At 41.5% G+C, this 23,049-nt stretch overlaps 1 protein-coding gene and 1 pseudogene across 1 annotated transcript; one reads left to right on the plus strand and one right to left on the minus strand.

Moving 5' to 3' along the window:
- Positions 1-1,558: 1,558 nt before the first annotated feature.
- LOC139464418 (uncharacterized) lies at positions 1,559-10,073 on the minus strand (annotated as a pseudogene).
- A 2,487-nt stretch (positions 10,074-12,560) lies between these two features.
- LOC139464627 (solute carrier family 28 member 3-like) lies at positions 12,561-22,601 on the plus strand. Its single transcript, XM_071246152.1, has 11 exons — positions 12,561-12,620; positions 13,469-13,875; positions 14,328-14,466; positions 15,154-15,345; positions 16,096-16,257; positions 17,762-17,887; positions 19,067-19,197; positions 19,660-19,828; positions 20,757-21,014; positions 21,977-22,157; positions 22,551-22,601. The coding sequence occupies exons 1-11, from the start codon at positions 12,561-12,563 to the stop codon at positions 22,577-22,579; spliced, it is 1,854 nt and encodes a 617-aa protein (XP_071102253.1). The 3' UTR covers positions 22,580-22,601.
- The last annotated feature ends 448 nt before the right edge of the window (positions 22,602-23,049 follow it).

Consider the following 23,049-nt stretch of genomic DNA (forward strand, 5'->3'; position numbering starts at 1 on the left):
ACGAGTTATGTCTTCTCGGGTTCGATCTCTCATATCACGGTGCTCGAGTTTCAAGGTTCCACTGTATATATTTACCATTCCATATATACCTATATCTAGCTGGAATATTGTCGAGTGGGGCGTTAAACAACATTCAATACAATACAATATATATCTTCCGAGACCTGTCAAGCCGTTAGCTGCTGTTCTACTGAACATTCACTGAGAAAATGGCCATTTCGTACTGGCGACCTGTTGGCATAACCAGATTTTAGTGACATGCAAGCTGAAGGCATATCGTCATATCGCTGGGAGCACGGGTGGCCCAGTGGTCTAAGGTGATCCAATGCGTTGTGCAACACTGCACGCGTCCCGCACTCATTCTATTCTAAGTTTGCCAGTACCATACCCCTACTCGTGAGTTTAACAAACTGGTAAGGGTCTTCACCTGCACTTTGGGTTTCTTCCAGCATCAGACCGCCTCCGTGGCCTAGAGGTAGAGCGTCCGCCCGGAGACCAACAGACCTTAAAAGATGGTACTTGTTGTTACCCTGTCTGGCGCTCGGCATTAAGGGACTAAAGCAAGGACTGGTCGGCTCGGGGTCAGTATACTGTGTCTGAGTGGGGTATTCATGTTAAACTGCGGCATGGTATCTCAGTGGGCTATCACTATAAATGGGCATCAGTCCGGACTAGTACAAGCAGCCACACACACACAAACACATACTCGCACACGCAAACACACACACACAAACACACGCGCGCGCACGCACGCACGCGCACACGCACGCACACACACACACACACACACACACGTGTAGCACGTCGCTATATAAGTGCAATAATCTTGGACGTGACGTTAAACCCAATTTCACCTCATCTCACATCTTCCAACATCAAGCTCACACGCAGCGATAGGACTGAACTGCGGTTCAAAGAGGGGGGTAAATCCAACTCACTCTAGTAAAGGAAAATTCCAGTATCATCTGGTTGAGTCAATAGTAACGTGTGCTTCAAAAACGTCGGCTAAAATTGGAATCAGCTTGCGGGTGTGTCATCCCTATACCCCAGAGGTAGCAGTCATTACTTTGCCTGGACTTTTTTATTTAGCGGGACCCGTGAAGATCCGATGTGGAAAAGGTCTTCCGTAACACATGCTAACCGTAAAAGGTGACTATGCTTGTCGCTAGAGGCGACCATGCTTGTCGTAAGAGGCGACTAACGGGATCGGGTGGTCAGGCTCGCTGACTTGGTTGATGCATGCCATCGTATCTCAATTGCGTGGATGGATGCTCATGATGTCAATCACAGGGCTGTCTGGTCAAGACCGCCGTCATATAGCTGGAATATTGTTGAATGCGGCGTTTAACAACAAACGCACAAACAAATCTTATTCAGTGGTGATATGGCCAGAAACGGGGGGACCACTATGACCTAAACGGCAGAGGGGCAGAGACAGGGGTGCCGCTATCCCCCGGCTGGAGGAAACAGGCATTGACTATGTCCAGAATACTGCTGACTGCGGCGTTAACAACATTCGCGCACCCACTCAACGTCCCTTAGGGGATCATAACACGCGTTAAGACTGCAGTTTATTCGCAAGATCTTTTTCAGGTACACAGTTTGGATTGCATCTTTGGATGACAGTGCTTTGCATCTTTGGACAACAGTGCTGACTTCTCAGAATGAAATGCTGAAAAGGTAAAAAGTAAGTTTGGCGAAAAGTAAAAGGGCTCATACAAATCATGTGCACATGTCGAAACCGTCTCTCTTATCTACACTGCAGTAGAAATATTTAAGCAGCGAACAAACGTTATCATCATCATCGTTGTCGTCCCCGTTACCCTCATTACAAAAATTATTACAATCATTAATACCATCATTACAGTTAAATAATTACTATGATTTTTGTCATTAATATCATCATTACAATTAAGGGCGGTCGGGTAGCCAAGTGGTTAAAGCGTTGGCTCGTCACGCCGAAGACCCGGGTTCGATTTCCGACATGGGTACAATGTGTGAAGCCAATTTCTGGTGTCCCCCGATGTGATATTGCTGGAATATAGCTAAAAGCGGCGTAAAACTATACTCATTCACTCACTCATTACAATTAAAATAATTACCATTATTAATGTCTTCATTATCATCATTAATATCCCCATCGTTGGCATTAAAATTATCATTACCATCATTAGTACTATTACCGTCATTAATATTAGCATCACCATCCTTACAAGTATCATTAATTTACCATTATTAAGACACTCTAACATCAATGATCGATATCTTCATTCCCATCAAGTAAAAATCAGTATCATCATAAATATTCCCTTACAGCATTACTATCATCATCTTATAATTGTCCTCGTTGTTATATTGTCATCGTCATGGTATCATCCTTTATGTAAGAGGTGAGGTGAAGTGGGGTTTAACGTCGCGTCCAAGATTATTGCACCAATATAGCTAGCGTGCGTGCATGCGTGCGTGCGTGCGTGCGGCTTGTACTAGTCCGGACTGATACCGATTTATAGTGCTAGCCCACTGAGATACCAACCCGCCGTATATCATGAATACCCTACTCAGACACAGTATACTGACTCCGAGCCGACCAGTTCTTGGTTTAGCCCCTTAATGCCGAGCGTCAGACAGGGTAACAACAAGTACCATCTGATAGAGTCTTTTGGTATGACGCGGCCGGGGATCGAACCCCGGGTCTACCACAAGACCACGGAGGCTGTCTCCTACATGTATATGTAAGAGAGGGAGAAAGACGCGTACGACGAATCTTGACGGTAAAGGTGTTTAGAGTTACACGTGTACTGCGAAGCTGGTTTGATTAATTTTGTTTCTTTGTTGTTTAACGCCGCACTCAGCAATATTCCAGCTATATGACGGCTGTCTGTAAATAATAGAGTCTGGACCAGACAAACCAGTGACTGACATCATGAGCATCGATCCACGCAATTGGGATACGATTACATGCACCAACCAAGTCAGCGAGCCACCGATCCCGTAAGTCACCTCTTATACGACAAGCATAGTCACCTTTTACGGCAAGCATGGGTTGCTGAAGACCTATTCTACCCCGGATCTTCACGGGTCGAAGTTGGTTTGAGCAATGATGAGCATCACATCTCGTGCTCGGATGGATACGGATATGAATATATGTTTATTGTATGTATTTCACATCTGAAATTAACATAATGAGGCATCATAAAATGTGACATCCCGTTATGAATAAGATATTTGATATCCGCTTGTCACCTGTTATCGGCCAATATCAGAACGATATGAATATAAAATTACGTCTAAAGGTCATCTCGGACAGGATGAGTGAGATATCATAGTTTTTGTTCAACTAATGTATGTTAACGGATGTATTTTTTTAGAGTTTATGAAATGCACATGTGTGACCACAAAAACCGTTATAATAAAACATGAACGGCATTAATTATAAAATGTGTCTGAAACATGTTCTGTCAAACATGTTTAATGTGCAAAATATAGCCATGCAGGTCGGTATAGGTTGTCCTTAATATTTACAGTTGAAATCAATAAGTATCAGCTCTAATCGTCATATTTATTTACGACCCGTGAAGATTCCGGGGTGGAATAGGTCTTCAGCAACCCATGCTTGCCGTAAAAGGTGACTATGCTTGTCGTATAAGAGGTGACTAACGGGATCGGGTGGTCAGGCTCGCTGACTTGGTTGGTGCATGTCATCGTATCCCAATTGCGTGGATCGATACTCATGATGTCAGTCACTGGATTGTCTGGTCCAGACTCGATTATTTACAGACCGCCGTCATATAGCTGGAATATTGTTGAGTGCGGCGTTAAACAACAAACCAACCAAACCAAACCACATTTATTTACACTGAGAAATATCACAACATCAGTACGGGTATCGATGATTGCAACGTGCAACAGAATGGAATAGAAAGTTTATAAATTGCACATTTGATACAATTAATAACGTTCGAATGGATGGGTATTTACGGGTTATTCAGAGTCCGGTGGAACGTTTATCATCGTATTTACGTGAATCTGTATTTGTTACATTAAGTCATTTCATTCAAATTTGTTTGGTATGATTATGTCTTATAATTATTTTAGGATGGAAGGTACAGTTACCAAATAAAATATGCTGAAATATCAATTCATTATGACCATATTTCATAATCTGTTTTTTTAAAGTAACCTTCCTTACATTAAAGATAACTATTTAAAGAATATAGTACTTAAAGACATTGCAACAAACGAAAACTAAGGAGGGAGACTTTATACTGAGGGGGGCGCGAAAAATATCCGCCCGGGGGAGATTTTATTTCAGAACAGATTCTCCGGGGGAGAATCTGTACCGGTATAAAATCTCCGGGGGGTGAATTTGTACGGGGCAGAGTTTATACCGGGACACCGGCATCAACGAGTATTCATTGAAGAGCAAAATAAACTTTTTCTCTCAGTTGGTTTTATCGTATGTTTGATTTTCAGTTGAAAATATCTTAAGGTAGCGACATTATATCCTCTACTTTGTTGGCGATTGGTCAGAGCATAGTATGCTCTCAAAGAATACTTCTACGTGATTTTATATGTAATATTTGTTTTTGATTTGAAGCTTTTTAAACTTTTCAAAATATATTTCGCATAATACTCGAACCACTTCAACCCATCCGCCTACTATGAACCCTTTAAGCAGCAATCACCCCACCTATGTATACTTATTCTGTTTATTTGTCTTCCTCATCATGTGTTCTCCGTCCATCATGTTGTTACAGTATTGTCCTTCTGTTGTTATTAGTTAACCTCCTCATGTTAATGTCTCTCATGTATGCAGTTGTTGTCACTATTAATCCTCCACCTACCATATATAGTCTGTACCGTGTTTATTATTCATTGTTACTAGAATGTCAAGACCATGCCCCAGCCCGGGCTAGGTTAAAACAAGAATTGCAGTTTGATCCGCTATCTGTCATAGGTCTCCTAAAGCCAAGAGATGCAACCGCAAAGGCCAAACTAACTCTATTTCTGAGAGATGGACAGCTACTCGAATGTATATCAAAAGAGCAGCCAAGGATAAAAATGAAATTATACCAATATAAGAAAATAGAAATCATATCAATACAAAAACTGAAATTATGTGAATACCAAACTCACAATAGATATGTGTACCCTACTCACACACAGGAGTCCCAAAGAGGGACAGGTCAGCCGAAATTGCTTAGGCAGAAGGTGACCTCTTAAACACTTAAGATATATAACGACATGTCGCCATTACAGTAAAGTAAAGACGTTGCTGTGTCAACATTGTCATCCGTCAATTTCTAATTATATATATAAGTTATGCCAATCAAACGAATTACGATAACTCGTAGAAATAAAAATGTTTGGTATGAAGCAATAACAAAGGCTACGTGTCCTAGTCTCTGTTACAATCCTTTCTGTGGATATATATCACTAACGAGTATTAGCACAAATACAAACTAACATCTGGAATTTGTTTCCGTCTTAAATCGTTTGTATGTGTGAAGGTTCTATACAAACAGGCGAATGTTTCCAAATATGTTCGATATACATGTCGTTAGCTACGTATAGCAACGGTCTACATGATAAATAGACAATAGAGAAGTTAACGTACGTATTGTTGAGCTGGGCTGTCATCAACAACTTGGAATATACCTTCTTCGGTCAGGTCACATATGAGCTGGATAATCGAAATTCTGAAACAGTATATTTGCAAGGTGTCTAACGATTCATCTTAAATTCATAACGACAGCACGTACCAAGTTAATATGCATAATGACGATTTTTTTAAAATATAATGCGTTTTCGAATTTGATCACTATTTTTTGTTGCGTTGTGCTGCAATTGTTATTTGATGTTTTATTAATATGCTTTTACTACCACCAAAAAGTATTTCAAGACTCTTAAAGCAAATAAAATGTATGTGATATATATAAACAGTTCTGGTATAAACCGTATTTGTTCCTGAGTTATTTGTTGCTTAACGCCGCACTCAGCAATATTCTAGCTATGTAATCCAGTGATTGACATTATAAGCATCGATCTACGCAATTGGGATACAATGACATGCATCAACCAATTCAGGGCGACTGACCACCCGATTCCGTTGGTCGCCTCTTACGACACGCATGGGTTGTTGAAGACAATTAATTCTCACCCGGATCATCACGTTTATAGGTAAACATTATAAAACAGGCTGAAAATCACCAGCAACTACAGTTAGACACCATACTAGGGACAATGGGGACTATATCTGCTTCTTACACATTTTGTACATATCTCTCTCTCTCTCTCTCTCTCTCTTTCTTCCCCCCCCCCCCCCCCCCCCTCTCTCTCTCTCTCATGAAGCTATGTTGAAGTATGAGAGTTTCGATCATCTTGGCGCTAGCATTGCTTTGTGGAACGGGGCCCTCAAGGGGAGATTTAGTGATGTCCACGCCAGCGACATTACCAGTTGTTTCACCTTCTGTCGTAGATGTCAGAAGCGTTGTAAGCAAGGATAAGACCGAAACTGGGGTCGTGTATAAATCTGGCCTGTGAAGAATTCCCAAGGTTGTAGCTGAGGTCAAAGTGCGGAGTCAATGCGCACAACTGAAAGGCAGAATATCACAGTGATGAGTATGTCTGTGAACGTTTGTCGATCTGGGTTATTTCTCCGAGGTTAGACTGTCCACTAGCCTCTACAAAAGTCTAGTTTTCACCCTTGCCATTTCAGGCCTACATTTCGTAGCACGATCGCGGCGCCACCCCTTGTAGAACGCGAATTGTGTCCATTGTGATTAAAATGCGATATCCAATCAGATCGCTGTTCTTATTTCAAATGGCTTTACAATGATCACTAACTACCATATCAGATGACCTGGTCGATAAAGAAACTTACTGATGGCGCATTTCGATCTTATAATTATAGAGGCTCATGGACTACACAGTGTTAAGTAACCCTGCACATCGCAGGAATATGGAAACCTGAGCACGGATCGCCTAAAAACAGCACTGCTTCTCAATCACTGCGTTAAGCTTTCAGTTGTCCGAGTTAAAGTACAATGAAGTTTGCACTCAAATAAATAAAAGGAACTAAGTTCTTGGTACAGTTAATGAAAATCTTGAAAATATTTCGAAAATATTTCTTCGCTTAATTCTTGGAATATTTTCTGCGCAAATTCGACACACGGATGCTGATTTTGTAAAACGTTCTCTGATTGGTTGGTTGGTTGGTTTGTTGTTTTACGCCGCACTCAGCAATATTCCAGCAATGACGGCGGTCTGTTAATAATCGAGTCTGGACCAGACAACCCAGTGTTTAATATCATGAGCATCGATCCACGCAATTGGGATACGATGACATGCATCAACCAAGTCAGCGAGCCTGACCACCCGACCCCGTTAGTCGCCTCTTACGTCAAGCATAGTCGCCTGTTACGGCAAGCATGGGTTGCTGAAGACCTTTTCTACCCCGGTTCTTCATGGGTCCCATCTGACCACGAAAGTCCAGTTTCCACCCTTGCCGAACTAGGCTGGTATTATGGAGTTACATTTTGGCTGGACTAACGTGTCTATGCATAGTCCTATCAAAATCGCGCACCGAAATCGAAAACATTCGCACCGCCAACTCGTTGTCAGCAGATATTTTCAGAATCTTTTCATGTTTTTAATCAAGGTGCTTACGTGATTTGATGCATTTCGCGATGTAAGACCCGTTTTATCACAATAAAGATATTGATTATCGACTCGGCGCCGCCATTTTGTGTGAAGCAAACGCAAGTGATGGAATCTGATTGGTCCATAGGACAGGCTTAAAAGGGACATAACTGGTAATAGCATCCGGTGGCGCTACGATCGAGCCCAGTAATTCAAGCCTAGTTCGGCAAGGGTGGAAACTGGACTTTTAAAGTCAGTTAACTCTCTTGCCTTAGGGAAGATGCACGGGTCCAAGATGTGACCATATTTGGAGTCCGTGTGCAATAACCCCGTATTGGTCCCTATCAACGTTTGCTGGTAGGAGGATGGTCAGGCTCGGTGACTTTGTTGATGGCGTGTCAACGTTCCCCGATGGCGTGGATCGTAGCTCACAATATCAATCACTATATTATTTACAGGCTGCCGTCATATGGCTGGACTATTGTGCAGCGTTAAACGTTAAATGGCCTACTTAATCGAAGACTAAGAGTACATAGGTTTGAAAATACAACCTCCGCTTGATGGCAGCCTTGTTCGTCAAAGTTGAAACATGGGTTCCAAGAAAATCGCAGTGTGGATTCTTTGTCTTTCGTGACATCCACGAACCTGGAAAAGACAGAACCACTTTTCTTGTGTATAATGCAGCACTATCGGTGTGCCAAACATTAAAATTCAGCCTTAGAGAACACGCAAATTGTGTGAGTGTGGGGTGTTATCGATGGGGCAAGACATGCTCATCCTTTTCGCGAACGCCTGGTGCCATCATTGATTTTCAGTGAACCATTGATGTTTTTCATACGACCAGTAACATCTATTTTGTCAGATAATCGAGATTGGTTATTCTCTGGCGTAGGCGTTGGCGTTGGCGTCGGCGTTGGCGTTGGCGTTGATCGTTATGGTTGCCACAAAATCAAAGCATATTTATATGTTTCGGTTCGTAGCACTCTAAAACGCCTTCGAAATATTTCATACCAGTTTGGTTGCAGTGACGTCATCAAACAATATATGACCAAATATGTGTCCATGCCACGCCAAGGGAGTGAAAATCAAGAGAAACATTAATCACAAGAACCTGTTTCATATCAAATTAGGTATATTAACTTATTCACATCCACAAATAAATTAGCAACTTCAGACAGTTTTCTTACACAGTGTTTTTTCGAGTATTTCCTGGTACAGAAACCATTTTAACTAATTTTATTAACCACCCCCATTGTTATCTGCATGGTGTATGCCTATCTATTCAAAAAATCATAGACACACGTGACTGTTGACAACAACAGTGAACCCAAAGTACTAACTCACCAGTATGGATGTTGTTTGTTTGTTTGTTTGTTTGTAGTTCTCGCCGCACTCAGCAATATTCCAGCTATATGACGGCGGTCTGTAAATAATCGAGTCTGGACCAGACAATCCAGTGATTGATATCATGAGCATCGATCCACGCAATTGGGATTGATGACATGCATCAACCAAGTCAGCGAGCCTGACCACCCGATCCCGTTGGTCGCCTTTTACGACAAGCATAGTCGCCTTTTACGGTAAGCATGTGTTGCAGAAGACCTATTCTACCCCGAATCTTCACGGGTCACCAGTATGGATGTAAAAAAGGAGCAAAAGACGCCACACCTCTTAGTTGATTGTATCATATGTTTGATTTAAACTGAAAATATCGTAGCAACATTATATTTTTTTTTAAATTAACCGTGCTGGCGCTTGGTCTGTACTCAAAGAATACATGATTTTATTTTTTTAAATATATTTAATTTAAATTTTTTTTTAAAAATCAAAAAATAAATCGCTGCTGATGGGTATCTTGGACATCTTTCCTTTGAAAATCTATAAATTTTGGGGTTTCTCGTCACAAATTTACAACATGTCATGGTATTAGGAGTCACGTGGTTGCAAATGCCTTTCTTATCTCAGTCTTCATTGAATCAATCAATTTACACAAAATTACCAAGCCACAGATTACTTTTTACAAACTGTTGCAGGAATGAGTGATGGTTGAAAAGACGCAATTCTTAAAATCAAATTTTACAACAGTTCTTTCAATAACATAAAACACAAACTCGGTATACTTTCTGTTGCCCCCCCCAGTTTATATTGCTTGAAGCGGCGTAAACCACTACTCACCCACTCACTGTACGGAGTACACTACCTTGGTGAGCTGTCATTGTTAGCCAGAGGTCGCAGATCTATAACGCCTTCGTCTGTGACGGCTGTGCACGATTTGTTGTTCACAACAGCTTGCTCTGCTACGGGGAATGTCACCATCAAGAGGGGCCATGTCGTCAGGTACATAATTATATATTTCATTTCACAATGAGCTAGCTTGAACTGAATAAATCAATAGTACTAGTGCAGGAAAGCCAAACATATAGCTTAGCTGGTGTGGCTTTCTGCTGGTCTGTAGATAAGATAAGGCCACATTTGATCAGCTTTGTTTTATCAAAGATCTCAAGCATATGTTTGGTCATGTGTAGTTTCATGACCTAATCTCATCAAAATCATATCTTAGTTCTCGCTACCGCTAAGCAAAGATCTGAGGACACCCAATTGCGGGTAACGTTAGTAAGATCTTTCATCCGACCAATCAGAGTGTCGTTTACCAGATCAGGAATGTGTTTTCTAATTATGCAACACCGACTACGTTAACACGAGGAACATGTATTTTGAGGGACAGTTACGGGCTGTACGACTGATTCCGGTACAATCATCTTTCGCTTCAATGAGATAAACATTTGATCGGAAAAGACTTTGAATAGCTCGTAGGAAGTACTGCTATACAATTCCGCCATCTATTAGACATTCCAGTTTTCAAATTGTGAATCGAGATCCTTGTAAAATAAAATGAAAAGCGTAGTCTTGAATAATGGAAACTGGTCCCATATAGCTAGAAAATGCGGCTTTCTGACTGGCTAATGTTGACTTCTCGTTAGTAAATTCATTGGTCGGCCAAAGTTCGCGAAAGGTCGTTCTGAAGAGACCTGTAATGGGATGTCCTCAGATCTTTGTTTAGCGGTAGCGAGAACTAAGATGTGTTTGTTATGAGATTGTTCACGCATTATAATACTTTGGATATATTATACAATGTTATCAGCAACAGGTTACGTTCACAAAGTTAGAGCTGATCACAGAACTATCATTTAGCTATTATCGAACAATCTGATATACTTGTTTTGGAAAAGACGTCTCAAAATTCTGAAGTACGATGTACATTTCAGAAATCATTTCATGAAAATTATTTGAAAAATGACTTTGCAATCAGCCAAATCACTGAGTCTGATCAACCGATCCATTAATTCCCGGCTTAACATCATCATCGCTGAAGGTATTACTTTTCGTTTCACACTTCAACTTCTGAACTATAGCATCTTTAAATTATGATGTCATTATTGAAAATAAGGGATGTAGAATATTTAATATATTTGATGGGACAATAAGATTGTTGATAATGGTTCGCAAACTGGGTTTACCATAACACCTACAATTCATATTATTAGTGTCTTTCTTTCTTAGAATAGGTCTTCAGCAACCCATGCTTGCCGTAAAAGGCTTGTCGCGAAAGGCAACTAACGGGATCGGGTGGTCAAGCTCGCTGACTTGGTTGATGCATGTCATCGATCCCAATTGCGCGGATCGATGTTCATGATATCAATCACTGGATTGTCTGGTTTTATTGTCTCGATTATATACAGACCGCCGTCATAAAGCTATTGCCGAGTGCGGCGTAAAACAACAAACCAGCCAATTCTGAAATGTTTTATGTTATCCGATCTTGAACTCGGCACTATTAAGTACAATTTATACAAAACTTACATTAATATGATATATTAATATTGCCATTTTGGAAATGAGTTTTGCCGGTTATTGTCAGATTGGAAATGTTTTTGTGTGTTTTCATTACATATCGTATTAAAGCAAAACTCGTTCGTTTTAATTGAATGCAATATGTTCACCAACATACACATTTGTCTGTGCTGACGGACTTATTAGCCCTGAATACATCACAGAGCAAATAAAGTACATCCAGTTCAGATAATTGATACTAAATAATAATCAACAATGTTGTTGCTCATAAATATTATTAAGGCTTGTATTGTGTCCTCTGTTGTACTTTGTTCTGTCCGCAATGTTAATATTTCTCAATTAGGTGTGTATCTTGTGTGCATAGATACCACACACATCTTTTTTATTTTAAACTGTGTAAGGCTCCGGGGCAATTTTTCAAAATTATGAAAAACGAAAGATCTCTCCTCATCCAGGCCTACAGCAGTTGCTCAGCAAATATCCGTGAAAATGCGGGTTAGAATAGATCTTCAGCGACTATGCTTGTCGTAAGAGGCGACTAACTTGATCGGATGGTCAGGTTCGCTGACTTGGTTGATGCTTGTCATCGTATCCAAATTGCGTTGGTCGATGCTCATGATATCAAACACTGGGTCGGGTGGTCCAGACTCGATTATTTACAGAAATAAAAGTTCCTTCCTCAACATGTACACCTAGAAAAGGGGCGGTCGGGTAGCCTGGTGGTTAAAGCGTTCGCTCGTCACGCCGAAGACCCGGGTTAGATTCCTGACATGGGTACATTGCGTGAAGCCCATTTCTTGTGTCCCCGCCGTGATATTGCTGGAATATAGTTATAAGCGGCGTAAAACCATACTCACTCCTCAAGAATAAAAACTGCCTTCACCCATCCACGTTTGTAGTGTCAGCTGTGAAATGTGATGTTTTAATAACACAATGGCTTGTTTCACTGATTGGTTATCTATTATTAAACCACTATATCTTGCTCGCGCTCATACGTGAATATATAAAACAATTATGCCTACTAATTAATAGAGAGTAGCGGAATCGCTCCTGGTTATTGATGACATATGGCGAAGTGCCAAGTCGAAGAAGAGATGGATCTCGTCAAAATGGATGATACTCCCAATGTGAGTTTGCTTCTCATAAAATAATTTAGTTAATAATGATCACATTTTATAACATCATTCGTATTTGCTGATGACATTAGGTTTAGTTTTGTTTGATGTTTAACGCCGCACTCAGCAATATTCCAGCTATATGACGGCGGTCTGTAAATCATCGAGTCTGGACCAAACAATCCAGTGATTAACATCATGAACATCGATCCACGCAATTGGGATCGATGACATGCATCAACCAAGTCAGCGAGCCTGACCATCCGATCCCGTTCGTCGCCTTTTACGACAAGCATAGTCGCCTTTTACAGCAAGCATGGGTTGCTGAAGACATATTCTACCCCGGAATCTTCACGGGTCGCTGATGACATTCATACCTCTCACTGAACTATTAGCTACATATGTACCATGCGCCTTTAACAACTTTCCTTTGACTGTGGTCGTTGGTTGCAAGAACGCAAATCACCTTGGGTTATTAGCTATTATGCCTTTATAAAGCTGAAATACTTTAATTTCAATACGTCGTGATATCCACTGGACTATTCGATTTGATAGTGACTACTACTGATATAACATGGCGAGATGGGGTAGCCGAGTGGTTAAAGCGCTCTCGCATCACGACGAAGACCCAGGTTCGATGTCCCACATTGCTACAATATGTGAAGCCCATTTCTCGTGTCCCCAATCTTGATATTGCTGGATTATTGCTCAAAGCGTAAAACCACACTCACTCACTGACATAACATACTTTTTCCCGCCAGTCGCCTCCTACGACAACGAATTGCTGAAGTCCAATTCTATCCTGGATCTTTACGGGTTTATATGACATTCTTAAAGAACGAAACTGGGCTTGTTTTCAGGAGGCGCTATTTACAGTACAAAATTGTCCAAAGGCAACATTCGACTCTGAAGAAGAAGATGTATCCAAGAACACACATGGTGAAGAACATGACTATATGGAACATTATCTACCATGCGGTGCAGTGGTCACACGGACAAGGGCGTCTGTCTGGAGAATGATGGTCCGCCATAAGAAACCAATTGGAATGATGAGTTCACTGGTTCTTTTGACAGTCTATATCGTATACTTTTGTTTCTGCATGAGGTTTTCTTTCGGAGATGAGGGCTCTCTGCGACTAATGGTTGGAACTGTTTTTTTAGTTTTCATTTATGGCAAAATAAAACTCGAAGCTCAGGTGCAGAACGTTTTCCGCACATGGTCGAAGAGGATAAAGAAGTTAACTTCATTAAGGAGGATAATCAGATGGTAAAGTACTGGTATTTTATCAATTCTTTATTTTCGTAACACCGCATATTTTTAATCATAACCTGTAATGTTAACTAGATGTTTTCCGAACAGTTGAAATTGAGGTTTCTTAACAGAACATTAGATTACCTGGTGTGAGACCCGTGAAGATCCGGGATAGAATAGGTCTTCAGGGACCCAAGCTTGCTGCAAACGGCGACTATGCTTGTCGTAAGAGGCGACTAAAGGAATCGAGTGGTGAGGCTCGCTGACTTGGTTGATGCATGTCATCATATGCCAAATGCGTGAATCGATGCTCATGTCGCCAACTACTGAATTGTCTGGTCCAGACTCGATTACTTACAGACCGCCGTCATAAAGCTGGAATATTGCTGAGTGAGGCGTTAAACAATAGCAAACACACAAACGAACGAGAACATTAGATTACCTGGTGGTGACGTTGCTGTTAACAGGCTGCTGTATGTTGCTCTGGTGGTGTTCATCGTTGTCTACTTGACAACCAGCAACCTGAACGCGGACAACTTCGTGTCCCTTGCTGGCCTCACGTTCTTCATTCTGCTAGGATATCTGATATCGGAACACCCTGCCAGAGTAATGTATTTGATTCATACCATTGACTATATCGAGTGCAGTGAGCAATTCACGTCGGCAGTATTTTCGCAATACTGTGACTAGACAAAGTAAATGCATTCACAGTTTCTGAAACTCTGTCATCATGGGACAGTGGGTTTGTTTGCTGGTTAACGCCGCACTCGGCTATATTTCAGCTATATGACGGCAGTCTGAAAATAAACATCCAGGATAGAATAGGTCTTCAGCAACCCATGCTTGCCGTAAAAGGTGACTATGCTTGTCGTAAAAGGCGACTAACGGGATCGGGTGGTCAGGCTCGCTGACTTGGTTGATGCATGTCATCGATCTCAATTGCGTGGATCGATGCTCATGATATCAAATCACTGGATAATCTGGTCCAGACTCGATTATTTACAGACCGCCGTCATATAGCTGGAATATTGCTGAGTGCGGCGTTAAACAACAAACCAACCAACCAACCGGTAGGCTCGTACACAGCATACATAACATCCTTTACCAAGGGAGACCGGTTGACAACAAGTTTATTTTGGAAGCATTATAAAGTTGCGTCCGCTTATCTAAAATGACTTCATCAGTATGGCTACCGAACACATGTTAATCAATATCAATACATTGCTAATTTTCGTCCAACTGATGTGCTTATTTAATGGTCTAATCATAATACAACATGTGTGATCATTTCAGGTAAATTGGCATGCGGTGTTCTGGGGAATTGGTACTCAGTTTTTGTTCGCTTTGCTAATACTGAGAACTAATTTTGGCTACGAAATCTTCCGATGGCTTGGAGACAGGATAGAAGAGTTCCTGGAACATACCGACAAAGGCTCGGAATTTGTTTTTGGCAAGAGTTACAGAGACCACATGTTTGCGTTCAGGGTATGCGTGGTGTTTCTTCCCAGTTACAAGTAAATCTGTAAAACAAATAGAACTACCATGTCGATATAAACGCTTGGAAAATACTCAAACACCCTTTACAGTTTATTTCCACATAGTATAGCCGTTGGTTTTGAAGCGGCTTATACTTATATTTCTGACAAAACACATTTGTTGTTTGTTTACAATGTCATATACTCATTGACATAAAGAAAGAAAATATATAACGTAATTACATGTTTCACATGCTTACACTTTTGCTTTGAACACCTGGTGAAATCCTTGACATCCATGCCCCATTCATAAATTGTTCACTGCTGTTTTTCCTTTCACAGCCAGTGGAATTTGTTTCTTCTCTGGCGTGGACGTATTATATTTACTGATTTCATAGAAACCTTTTTTCGAGTTAAATCGTTGTTTGTTTTAATTTAGAGACACACATCACAAGTGAGTGAAGTTATAAACTGGTCATGGCTTTGGTTTGTTTGTTATGTAACGCCGCACTCAGCAATTTTCCATCCACATGACGGTGGTCTGTAAATAACCAAGTCTGGACCAGACAATCCAGTGATTGACATCATACGCATAGATCCACGCAATTGAGTTCGATGACATGCATCAAACCAAGTCAGCGAGCCTGACCACCCGATCCCGTTAGTCGCCTCTTACGACAAGCAGTCTAGTTATTGCTGTAAGGGTTTAAGCGTTCATATATGTTTGGCGTACATCTCAAAGTATCTTGTATGTTTTCAGATCATGCCATTAGTGATGATGTTCTGTTCCACTATAAACGTGCTGTACTACTACGGGATTCTCCAAGCGTTTGTGGCCAATTTCGGATGGTTCCTTACCTTCTGCCTTGGTACAAGTCCAGTTGAATCCGTCAACTCAGCCCTCAACATTCTCTTTGGCCCAGTAAGAATATTGTTCATTCTTGAAAATGTGTTCACATATAGTTACTTTAAGAAGGATAATCTTATTGGTTTGCCAACCTAAAATGAACCAATGATTGAGGATACCATCATTCCAAGAGAAGAGTGTCCACAAGCCTATATCAAGTTCTAGTTTTCATCCTAACTCTTTTAGTGAGTGAGTGAGTGAGTTGGGTTTAACGCCGCTTTTAACAGTATTCCAGTTATATCGCGGCGTGTCAGCTTAATGTGGGAGGAAAAACCGAAGTGATGCAGGTCTCAGACGTTTACCACTTTGGTGAAACCCACGAGCACGGGTATGGTGCTGACATCCTAACTCTTTTAAGTCGAATTCGTGATGATGATCTGGGTTAGAATTGGTATTCAACAACTATTGTACGATTCCGACTATATCACAAGCATATATGTATGCATCGCTATCAATCAGTGTTGATACCAGGTGTTCGTGAAACGGTGAGCGTATACTGCCTCATGGCAACCGTCACAAACACAAACAATTGTTCACCTGAAGAAAAATGTTGCAAGTCAAAATAAGGAATTGCATCGGACACTGATGCGTCACATTTGAAAGTACACTCCACATGTGTACACTCCACATGAAAGCCTTGAATGTTATAACCATGATTAATTAACTATTGAGCAAGGGTCTGATGACGCTTTCTGAAATGTACTTTGAAAGAGCATGCTCGGTTGTACCTCAAAAGGTTGTGAAATGAAGACACCAAAGGCTGAAGTTGCAGGAATATTGCTTGATAAAATTCACAATTGAAAAGTTGAAGTCATCGATCCTGTCGATCTAAATATAAAACAGATGAGGCGATTTCACTGGGCTCTTTTATTTCTGGCTCATGTGGCCATTCATAAATGTGGAAGGGACATGGCTACTTAACAGACCATCTTTACACATGAACCTGAAGTTAAACCTGGCCCTTGTTTTGTTTTTGTGATTATGAGCAGAAATTATCAGGAAAGATATCAACTAGGAGGGAAGCACAACTGGTGCCCATTGGGAAGTGTCCTTCTTGCCTAAATATCATATCCAATAATTTCACATATATGTTGTCTTAGAAGTGCAGCATTTCACACATTGTTTCTCAGTAAACTTCAGATGACATTTGTACGGAAGCCTTTTAGGGCCATGTCCCAAAAAAAATTCATATCCCTATTAACTGGAAATTTCCACTTAGTATCTGGAAAATTTCACTGAGATTCCACTTAGTATCTGGAAATTTCCACTTAGTATCTGGAAAATTCCACTGAGTGGAATTTTCCAGATACTAAGTGGAAACTTCCAGACACTAAGTGGAAATTTCCAGATACTTAGTGGAATTTTCCAGATACTTAGTGGAAATTTCCAGTAAATAGGGATATGATTTTTTTGGGACATGGCCCTAAAAAGCTTCCCTACATTTGCTTTTATTTTTGACGAATAAGTCAGTAGTTAAAACAATGCACTATAATATGTTTAAGTTGTATATCATTCCCAGGCTGAATCTCCAATTGCCATCAAACCATTCCTGCCGTTGTTGACGCCTTCTGAGCTGCATGCGGTGATGGCGGCGGGATTTGCGAGTATTGCAGGCTCAGTGTTTGGGATGCTCACATCCTTCGGGGTAGGTAGTTCAGGCGTACCACTCACCCCGGTGGTGCTTCATGGTGGTAACAGTGCCACATGTCCCACATGTACCACATGTATCTTCTCCATAGCCATGCCTACATTAACTCGAGCCGTACCATCGACGGTACGTACAGTCGACAGCTAGAATATTGCTGAGTGCAGTGTTAAACAATAAACAATTATACCAAGCCAAATATTGCCACTTCCCGACAATTGTTTCCAACTTTTTGGGTCACTAACTGCACTTTTAAGATCACATTAATACACTCTGTAAATTGCAACACAAGATTATATTATAGTATACTTGTTTGGAAATGCTTGGAAACAATTTCCATAAATTATTCATCAAACCATAACAACGACCATAACATTGTAACATCCCTTCTGAAATCGACCCGTGAAGATCCGGGGTAGAATTGGTCTTCAGCAACCCATACTTTTCGTAAAAGGCGACTATGCTTGTCGTAAGTGGGGTGAGTGAGTGAGGTTTTAAGCCGCTTTTAGCAATATTCCAGCAATATCAGGGCGGGGGTCACCAGTAATGGGCTTCACACATTGTACCCATGTCGGGAATCGAACCCGGATCGTCGGGGTGACGAGCGAACGCTTTAACCACTAGGCTACCCGACCGCCCTGTTGTAAGAGGAGACTAACGGGATCGGGTGGTCAAGCTAACTGAAGTGGTTGATGCATGTCATCGATCCCAATTACGTGGATCGATGCTCATGGTATTAATCACTGGATTGTCCAGTCCAGACTCGAGTGTTTACAGACCACCGTCATATTGCTGGAATATTGCTGAGTGCGGGGTTAAACAACAAAGCAACCAACCATCCAAACCTTTTGAAATCCGAGTCAATATACATTCCTCGTCATCCGTTTGATGAAATAACATTACGTTCGTGATCAATATTGACCAATACCGTTGAAGTTGTTTTTCCAGTTAACACCATTTGCCAAGATTCAGTTTTATTTTTGAATTGTTTTTACTGTAAATTCTGTAATTCTGATTAGTAAAGGCGGTTGATACAATCAATGCCTGCGAGGTACATTTCCTGTCTCGCGAACGTTGCGATAAGCTGCCACTGCTAAATTCATTCGTTTGCTTAACACCGCAGTCAGCAATATTCCAGTTGTATTCAAGTCTCTTCTGCGCATGTTGCATGGCCCCTAGGCTCCAGCCAATCACCTGCTAGCTGCCAGCGTTATGTCTGCCCCAGCTGCCCTGGCCATGTCCAAGCTGATCGTTCCGGAGACACAGTGGACCAAGATCAAACCAAGAGACGCATACAACATCCCCGTCCCGTCAGTAACGTATCACATCAAACTCGTCACTTTATGAGATCTGTAAGGAGGGGCGCCCTGTGATTTAAAAAAGATACCCATCTCACCCAGGACTTACTGGAACTAAATTACCCCTGTGTTTTACGAAAGAAACGAAATTGTGTTGAGAACAAATGTTCGGGTCCTTTCAGAGATACAATGTGTGTGTTTTGAAGCAGTGATCCACAAGGTACCGTGTCTCTAACAAAATTCTCCCATGCCTAATAGTGCAATGATATAAGACAGTAGTGTAAAACGGAAAACACAATTTAGAATGGGTTTTCATTGAAATGGTTACCGTATTAACTGCATTGCCGTAAGTGGGTTCCTTCTTGGTTTCGACTTTTACCAAAGTTTGTACTGCTGATAGTACCTGACCCGCATTAACTGGGAGGTTCGTCATTGTAATAACATAATCACATCAAACACAATTATGATCTGCAGAAAATTCAACAACATTCTGGAAGCGGTGTCTGAAGGTGCTAGAGAATCTCTGCCAATTCTGACAAGTATCATTGCTAACCAGATCATTTACATCGCCATCGTCCAGTTCGTGGACTCGGCGCTCATCTGGTTTGGTAACAGAGTTGGGGTGTCAGGACTTTCCTTTGCGGTAAATTCAACATTAATGCTATAATCTTAAACACTGTTAAGTTAAAATTGTGAATCCCATCCACCCGAACAAAAACGGTTTAAATATGTGAAAGACATTCATATTGAAACCTCGTTATTCTGGAGGGGCGGTGAGTTAGCCTAGTTGTTAAAGCGTTTGCTCGGCATGCCGAAGGCCCGGGTTCGATTCCCATCATGGTACAGTATGTGAAGCCCAATTATCTTAAGTCCCCCGCCGTCATATTGGACATTGCTGATAAAAGCGGCGTGACACCATACTCACTCACTCACTCACTCTTTTTTCCTGGAGGGAAGCGTTAACAGGAGGGCAGGATACGCTCACCTTTTCGCGAACACCAGTATCATTGGGGTGAGTGAGTGAGTTGGGTTTAACGCCGCTTTTAACAGTATTCCAGTTATATCACGGCGTGTCAGCTTCATGTAGGAGGAAAGCCCGAAGTGATGCAGGTCTCAGACGTTTACCACTTCGGTGAAACCCACGAGCACGGGTACGGTGTTGACAAACCTAGAACCATAATCGGGGCGAACCGGGATTCGAACCCACAATCATAGGTTTGTGGCGTTCCCAAGGGACGCAACACTGCACAGCGAAAACACCAGTTTCATCACCGTTTGATAGTGATCAACAAACATATGCTTATCATTTAGTTAGAATCGTACAATGGATTTTGCATTTAGCAGAGATTTCTTATGATTGTGGAAATGGCTTTGTCTCGTATTTATCGTTATGAAATTGTCCGCATTAACAAATTAACCAATCACGAGTGAAATGTTCAATTGTATACAAATGAATATTGTCTGTAGCACCGCGCCCAAGTGAGGTGGTTGTCCGCGCTATCCATGTCCGTAATATCGAGCTTTCAATGTATGTCATCATACGAAAACACTTTTCATAATATATGTTTCAGTTCCTGTGTTCCTACTGCTTCTACCCGTTAAACTACATTATGGGTTTCTCGAGGTCAGATATCCTGAAAATTGGTGAGCTGTTAGGAATTAAGACGTTTGCAAATTCCTACTATGGTTACCATCTATTCGGGAAACTCATCAAGAACCGCGAGGTGCTAGAAAACTACGTGGCGTCCACTAATGGAACGTGGCACTGGGAAGGAAGTGACGTCATATTAGACTGGACCAATAGGACACTTCCTGGAGGGATACTAACGGTAAGTGATGGAGTAGGTGATCATGAGTTAAGCGTAGTCAGCAAATCAGCCGTACCAGGACGGACCTCTTCTATTCGTCAACCAGGTCAACACAAATGACACATAACACGAAAACAGGAGACATAGGTGAACGTGTACCCGCACTTGGATTTATTTTCAGGGTTAAATGAAAGAGGTTATTTAGTGATGATTGATTTAGAGTTTTGTCGACGTCAGTCAGATATGTCATGTCAGCCGGACCACTGAAGCCTTTACGTAATCGAGCCTTGGCTGGTAACAGCGGGTAATTGGTAAAAGTCCCAAATTTGACTAGTCAAGCGAGGTCACGAAACCTGACATCTTCCCGAGTCAAGCGTGTCCATAGCCTCTATCAAAGCCTAGTTGCTACCCTTACCACACCAAGGCCACTTTTCTTGGCTCGACCGTGGCGTCACCTCGCGTACATCACGAGTTGTGCCCCTTGTAAGGTAACGCGATATCCAATCAAATCGCTGTTCACAAACCATAGATGACGACCTTGTCGATCAGATTGTGAAAACATTTGCCATTTCATCCCTGACAAAAAAACATAGGCAATCGTTGTTGGGTTTTAAAGATGAAAAAGACACATTCGTGTCAACAAAGACAGACAGCGTTAAATCACTTCATACGAGGGTATGCCAGTCGTGCAAGTTGAATTTGTGAAACATTCTCTGATTGGACTATCGATATGTGCGATAGTCCAATCATATGTAGCACAGGAAAGTGGGCTTGATGTGGCAAGGGTGGAAACAAGACTTGGATAAAAAGACTACTGGACGCCCTTGCCTCGGGAAGACGGGAACCTGATGACCCGATCCCAAATTTACTTTTCTTTTAGCATGACGAAATAGAAACTATTGTAACCCGACCTCCACTATGTTAAAATATATACGAGAAAATGGGTTTTCTTTCATTCTAAGAGCCACACTTCTAATTTTCAGAAACGATCGGAGGTGATTGGAACCTATGCGTTCTGTGGACAGAACCACCTCGCTGCTCTAGGAGTCGCCATCGGAGTCTTCAATACTTTAATTCCACAGAGAAAACACACCATTACAAAATACATCATCCGTGCTAATATCACCGGGCAGTTGGCATGCTACATGACCGCATGTATAGCAGGTGAGTTGTAAATGACATTATCTTAAAGCATTCACATACCAACTTTCAAGTAGACTCCCTTAGTCGCCTCTTACGACAATAGGTCTTCAGCAACCCATGCTTGCTGTAAAAGGTGACTATGCTTGTCGTAATTATAAAAGGCGACTAACGGATCGGGTGGTCAGGCTCGCTGACTTGGTTTGATCCATGTCATCGATCCCAATTGCGTGGATCGATGCTCATGATATCAATCACTGGATTGTCTGGTCCAGGCTCGGTTATTTACAGACCGCTGTCATACAGCTGGAATATTGCTGGGTGCGGCGTTAAACAACAAAAGAAACCAAACCAAACAACCATAGTCGTCTTTTACGGCAATACAACCAATTATTGAATACTTGCCTATGATCACAGGTATGCTGTATGACGAAACACTAACGTAACAAATGATTTGGATTTGACTGGCAAGCTTCAGACGCAAGGATCCAAGCATCAGCTCGCATTCTCATTACAGTCTTCGTGTAAGTTGACAATCGTTTGTGATCACTTATCTTTACCAATTCCGAGTAGGTCTAAATAATAAACAACTGAGATAATAAACATGGTCTTGGTAGCTGTTATTCTGTTGACTTCCTAAATACTGTGGTGATCATGCTCTCTGACTTGGTTGATGCATGTCATCGTATACCAATTGCGTGGCTCAATACTCCTGGTGTCAGTCACTTGATTGTCTGTTCCAGATACGATTATATACAGACCGCAGTCATATAGCTGGAATAATCCAGGCCTATATGAAGCGACAAGCACGGAATTGAAACTTGTAGCGTATTTACTGGTCGTTGTGAACAAGGTATACATATCTATACTGAACCGCAAAAGAAACGTCACCATGGATAGATATATGAGAAGCCTT

Source organism: Haliotis cracherodii, unplaced genomic scaffold (assembly GCF_022045235.1).
Source record: "Haliotis cracherodii isolate W230 unplaced genomic scaffold, xgHalCrac1.p SCAF_17, whole genome shotgun sequence".
Lineage (NCBI taxonomy): Eukaryota > Metazoa > Mollusca > Gastropoda > Lepetellida > Haliotidae > Haliotis > Haliotis cracherodii.

What these genes read in the sequence shown, in the direction of transcription:
- LOC139464627 (XM_071246152.1), top strand. Translation starts at nt 12,561, where the DNA reads ATGGCGAAGTGCCAAGTCGAAGAAGAGATGGATCTCGTCAAAATGGAT. An exon ending in TTCCTGGAGGGATACTAACG is followed by an intron (nt 21,015 to 21,976) that starts GTAAGTGATGGA and finishes TCTAATTTTCAG; the next exon opens with AAACGATCGGAGGTGATTGG. An exon ending in CATGACCGCATGTATAGCAG is followed by an intron (nt 22,158 to 22,550) that starts GTGAGTTGTAAA and finishes CTATGATCACAG; the next exon opens with GTATGCTGTATGACGAAACA.